Genomic DNA, 6,000 nt, shown 5'->3' on the forward strand with positions numbered 1-6,000 from the left:
ACAGAAGTTATTAAATTTAACGGAGTTAGAAGTTAACAGGAAGTTAGCTCGCTAGTTTCCACCTAAACATCACATACCATGTTCTGACTGAGAGATTTTTGAAACTAATTAAAACGTACAGCTCTGCTACCACTTCCAAAATAATGAAGACAGAAAACTAAACAGCAGTGGCATTTGCAGGGTCACTGAAGTTGGACTACCTGGTATATAATGTTGTATTACGTGATTGCTAGCTACACAGCTATGTTAGCATAACATTAGCACAGTGAAGCTGGAGGATGAACAACAACTTTTTTTCCCACTCAATAAAAGTTAACGTGAGGGTTTCTGGTGGTCAGGGACAAATGCAATCGCATAGCAGGATGCCAAACTTCAGTCAGGAGAACAACTGAGATCATTCGTCCACAATACAAGGTTAGTTATTAATATACTGCAACATAGAGCAGCTGTGAGAGAATTCAACATTAATGAATCAATGTTACGGAAGTGGAGGAACCGCAGTTTTTGGCTTTCCCCATATTTCAAAAGTGCTTCATCTCTTTGCTATGACTCTCAGCATAATTTGCAGATGATAATTGTTGTAGCCAATGCGATGCTTTCGACCAAAACAGGCGCAGCTTGATGACATCATCAACATGCGCTATCGCGATGGAGCGGTATAGTTAAAATCTCTATCGTTGGCCAATTTTATATAGTTTCTATCGTATATCGTTTATATCGCCCACCCCTAGGGCTGACCCAATCTAGACTCTAAAGAAGTGATCTATTTAGAGCACAGGGTGGAACACTGAACGGTTCAAATAATAAAGGTTGGCAAGCTACCTCCAAACACATGTATAAGCTAACTCAAGACTAAGACTAATAAAATAGCAACGTTTCGCTCATTTAAGCTGAAGCACAAAGCTCTTGGGTGGTCTCTACCACACAGCCAGTGATATGATTTTCAGATCATTGAAATACTCCAAAAGCAGCGACAGTCAAACGCTCCATATGGGAGACACAAATTAGCAAAGCTGAAGCTTCTACTGTCTGGTCAGCTATCAACACCGCTATTAAGCCTGAACGACTTGAACTCAATTCCACTCACACCTGTCATCACTAAGCACCTGGAACATTTCATTCAAAGCCATTCCACCATGAATAACCTTCCCTATGGAGACCCCCACCAGTTTGCCTATACAGCAAATAGGTCAAGTGAGGACAAAATAGCTACAGCTCAACCTTTAACACAATCATCCCCAACATCCTGGTGAGGAAACTGTCTGACCTGTCCCGGCTCTCACTTACTCCTTGATCCTCAACTTCCTCACCAACTGCCCACAGACTGTCAAACTCGTTCCTCACCTCTCCTTTACTTGAACACTCAAAACTGGCTCCCCACAAGTGTGTGTTTTGAGCTCACTGTTCTACACTACCCTAACCCTAATCTGCATACAGGGATTCAATTCAATTCGATTTTATGTATACAGCGCCAAATGTCAACAACAGTCGCCTCAAGGGACTTTATATTGTAAGGTAGACCCTACAATAGTACATACAGAGAAAAACCCAACAATCATATGACCCCCTATGAGCAAGCCATTTGGCGACAGTGGGAAGGAAAAAACTCCCTTTTAACAGGAAGAAATCTTTGGCAGAACCAGGCTCAGGGAGGGGCGGCCATCTGCTGCGACTGGTTGGGGTGAGAGAAGGAAGCAGGATAAAAGACATGTTGTGAAAGAGAGCAAGGGATTAATAACAAGTATGATTCAGTGCAGAGAGGTCTATTAACACACAGTGAGTGAGAAAGGAGACTGAAGAAAGCCCGCAGTTCGAGAGCAAAGTGCTCTAATGGAGTGATATGGTACTACAAGGTCATTAAGATAAGATGGGCCCTGATTAGTCAAGACCTTGCATGTGAGGAGCAGGATTTTGATTCAATTCTGCATTTAACAGGAAGCCGATGAAGGGAAGCCAAGATTAGAGAAATATGCTCTCTCTTTCTAGTCCCTGTCAGGACTCTTGCTGCAGCATTTTGGTTTAACTGAAGGCTTTTCAGGGAGTTTTTAAGACATCCTGATAATAATGAATTACAATAGTCCAGCCTGGAAGTAATAAAGGTATGAACTAGTTTTTCAGCGTCACTCTGAGACAGGATATTTCTAACTTTAGAGATGTTGCACAAATGGAAGAAAGCAGTCATATTTGTTTAATATGAGCATTGAAGGACATATCCTGATCAGAATTACTCCAAGGTTCCTCACAGTATTACTGGAGGCCAAGGTAATGCCATCCAGAGTAGGAATCTAGAGTAACAATCAGGATGGCAGAGTATATTTCTAAAATTTCCAGGGCCAAGTACAATAACGTCAGTTTGATCTGAATTTAGAAGCAGAAAATTAGATGTCATTCAGTTCTTCATGTCTTTATAAAGACCTGGATGCAGTTAAACCAATTGCTGTGTGTTATTTGGCTTCATGATAGATAAAGTTGTGTGTCATCTGCATAGCAGAGACTGTGATGGGCTCTGAAACCCCATCACAGTACAGGATATGAGGTGCTGAATATGTCTGTGTGGTGTTCAGTAAACAATCTGGCTGTAAACAACACAAGGCCAAAGGAGATGATCCTGGACTGTAGGAGGCACAGAGTAGACCTGCCTCCACGCTACATAAGCTGACCTCTCCTGGAATGCAAACACCTCCACCATCATCAGGAAGTCACAGCAGCATCTGCACTATGGTAAATGGTAAATGGCCTGTATTTATATAGCGCTTTACTAGTCCCTAAAGACCCCAAAGCGCACTACCCGAGAGTGCTCAGAAGGAACAACATCTGTGAGAAGCTGCTGACCTTCTACCACTCGCTATAGTGTATCACAGTGTGGTTCACACATTGCACCCAGGCTGAGCGGAAGACGCTCCAGAGAGTAGTCAATACTGCACAGAAGATCATCGGCTACGCCCTCCCCTCTGTTGCAGACATCTACACATCCCACTGCCTGAACAGAGCTGAGAGACTCCACCCATCCTACATCTTGCATCCCACCTGTTCGACCTGTAGGCCTTTAGGAGATTCTACAGGTTAATCCAAACCAGGACCATGAACACACGCCCCACTTAAAGTCACACATCAGTACCTCTCACACATACAACACACACACACATATGCACACATACAGTAACACACACTCACACATAAACATACACATCACTACCACACAAGACAAGTGCAATACTTGAGACCAACCTTGCACATTTGTATATACCTTGTACATTTGCACAGTTTTATAGCTGGTATTTTTAGATTTGTTTTTGTTAGCTATTTCTTTGTTTTTATTATTTTTTTATTCTAAATGCTGCTACCAGGTAGCTGCTTCTATATTTCGTTGAACGTCTGATGTTTAATGACAGTTAAAGGATTATCATTCTGATTTTATTTGAACCCAGTGCAGGAATAACAGACTCCACCACTTGCAACAGAGGGCACAATAAAGAGAGATAAATGCTGAATCTGAATACATTTAAAAGCTACCGTTTTAACCCGAATGACCACATACACAGAAAAATGAAAGGAAAATGCAACATAAACATGTTCAAACACGTTAGACAACCACATGCTGTCACAACAGCTTCAGTGCCCTTTGCAATTGATGAGGCTGCAACAAATGCTGTTTAACACAAAATCTCCTTTAGGTGTTCAGCAAGTAAAGATGAAATGACTGTAAAGCAAATAGCACAGGTTTCTCACTTTTTTGTCCTCTAAATGTTCAGTAAGCTCTCCTTCTCTACAGATCAGGTTATTGTCATCACTGTAGAAAACAGTCTCATCTGAAGATGATCATTCACAACAATTTGATTTACAGTGACCCTTTCCCAAAGGGACAAATGTTCTGGATCATTTCACTGAAGGAGTGGAATGATTCAGGTAATTCCTATTCATTTAAGAATTTTCTTTTTCCTTGCAACCCACCTATTGTTACCTTCGTCCATAAAGATTTCACTGAATGTCACCTAAATTAGAAGCAGGAAACATGGCATGAGCATTTTCCATGCTGTTGGTTTTAGGAACAACAACATCTTTAGGCCAGGATAAGAGGTTTAGCTAAACATGGGGCTTTCACCGATGGTGCCACCATTTCAATGGTCTGAAATGATGGTAGTTAAAAGGTCAAAATGGGAAGCTATGAGCTGCCAGCTAGTTTCAACCAAGGCAAACCATCCATTCACCACCATTTTCTTTTCTTTGAGTATTTTTTTTTCTTCATAAGGTCACCACTATGGTGAAAAATAAGAAGTGGCCTACACAGAAGACTTATTTCTAAGTGAAAGAAGGGTCCCAAAAAATATCAGGGATTAGAACGCTAACTTTTCGATAGATAGATAGATAGATAGATAGATAGATAGATAGATAGATAGATAGATAGATAGATAGATAGATAGATAGATAGATAGATAGATAGATAGATAGTGTTTGAGACATCAACTTTGTTCCTCACTTAGTGTCAGCCTGCTTTCTAATTTGCATGCTGATGCTCAGACTCGAGGAATCCCCTCTCCCAATTAACTGCGGAGCTGGCTGACTGGTGATTTCTCTATTTTTCTTTGTCTCTGCATCCACTCGTGCCTGATCGTGGCTCCCACGCACACGAATGGACTCGTGTCCACACGGAGGATTTGAGGCTGCATGTGCAGCCCGTACTGCTGTGCCAAAGTGGTTGGAGCTGCTGGCGCAGTAAACAGCGAGACGCTGCTTCAGACTCGCTCCTCTCCCTGCCCTACTGCGAGTCGCGCGAGAGGAGGTGTCTGAGAGGAGCAGAGGGATGCCCGGAGACGAGGTGTTTTTGCGGTGCATAAAAACTCAACTGGCGCCTCTGTCATTCCACTTGGATGCGAACCAAGACGCAGAAGGACAGAGAGCGCAGAAACGCGCAGAATCAGACATCACTCTGGTTTCGCACGAGAAATCAAACGCATACCTGCTGTTGAGACGCTGCTCCACAGCAGCCCGATCCACAGCACCGCGGGCAACATGCAGCGGAGTCGGTAATCGACCGAGCAGGCGGCCGGCGGCATGGCAACAAACCCAGTGCAGAGAAGAGAGACTCAAGAGAAGAAAAGAGTGTCAGCTGGTTTATCTGTGGTCAGGCGGGCACGTAGAAGCGTAGTGTCGCGGTCAAGATCGTTGGGGGTCCGCATGTCAGAGCAGCATCTTTCTGACTGGCTGCAAGCAGCGCCTCCTGCTTTCTGCCTGAGATCTGCCTCTCCACCCTCCCGGCCGCTTCTCCACGGACTCCTCAGTCCTCTCTCTCTCCCTCTCACCCGCCCACCTCCTCCACACACGCAGCCCGACCTTAATGATAATGAAACTTTTGCTCAGAGAGTGACGGTCTGTATTTGTGTCAAGCTGACAGTAGGCTGCAGCAAGATAAGGGCACACTTACATAACGGAGGGAGAGAGAGAGAGAGAGAGAGAGAGAGAGAGAGAGAGAGAGGCAAAATAACTTTGTTCCAGGTAGCGCAAATTTTCTGGATGAATTGGAAAATTGGTGGGGTGAATGGAGGAGTCATGGAGGTGGAAGGCCCACTGAGGATTCATTTCACCTCAGGTTGGCACTAATGTTGTAGCCACTGCAATCCAACGCTTTAGAGGGAGCTCTAGGACAGAAGGAAGGCTGGAAAATAATATTGATTTTATATACTCCCAGGTTGGGTCCTTCAGGGTATTATATGCATCAAATATTATAATATATTCTGAGCACATTGGCTCTGAAATAAAATACAGAAAGTTTCAAGTCGTAAAAGCAAGAAAGCATAGAAATCCACAATACCAAGAGCCATCAGGGAAAAAAGTAACGTGTGAGACCTAGAACAGGAAAGTGGACCTGGTACAGAAAACAGATTTAACAAACTCTGAGTTGAGATTGGAAAGTTAGTTCAATCGACCTGGAGTAATAAGAGTAATGCCTGGTAATGGAAAAAATGAATGATATAACATCTGATAATTAGCTGTGACCTGAAA

At 43.3% G+C, this 6,000-nt stretch overlaps 1 protein-coding gene across 5 annotated transcripts in view; it reads right to left on the minus strand.

Annotated features, from left to right (window-relative positions):
• sez6l (seizure related 6 homolog (mouse)-like) overlaps window positions 1-5,295 on the minus strand; it is a 107,046-nt gene extending 101,751 nt beyond the window's left edge. For all 5 annotated transcript variants that reach the window (XM_082538140.1, XM_082538138.1, XM_082538139.1 and 2 more), the window contains exon 1: window positions 4,958-5,295. In XM_082538140.1, coding sequence (XP_082394266.1) covers window positions 4,958-5,054 — 97 coding nt within the window. In that variant the 5' untranslated portion in view covers window positions 5,055-5,295. The remainder of the gene's footprint in view (window positions 1-4,957) is intronic.
• Between the last annotated feature and the right edge of the window lie 705 nt (window positions 5,296-6,000).

This window comes from Aulonocara stuartgranti, assembly GCF_965226115.1.
Source record: "Aulonocara stuartgranti genome assembly, chromosome: 7".
NCBI lineage: Eukaryota > Metazoa > Chordata > Actinopteri > Cichliformes > Cichlidae > Aulonocara > Aulonocara stuartgranti.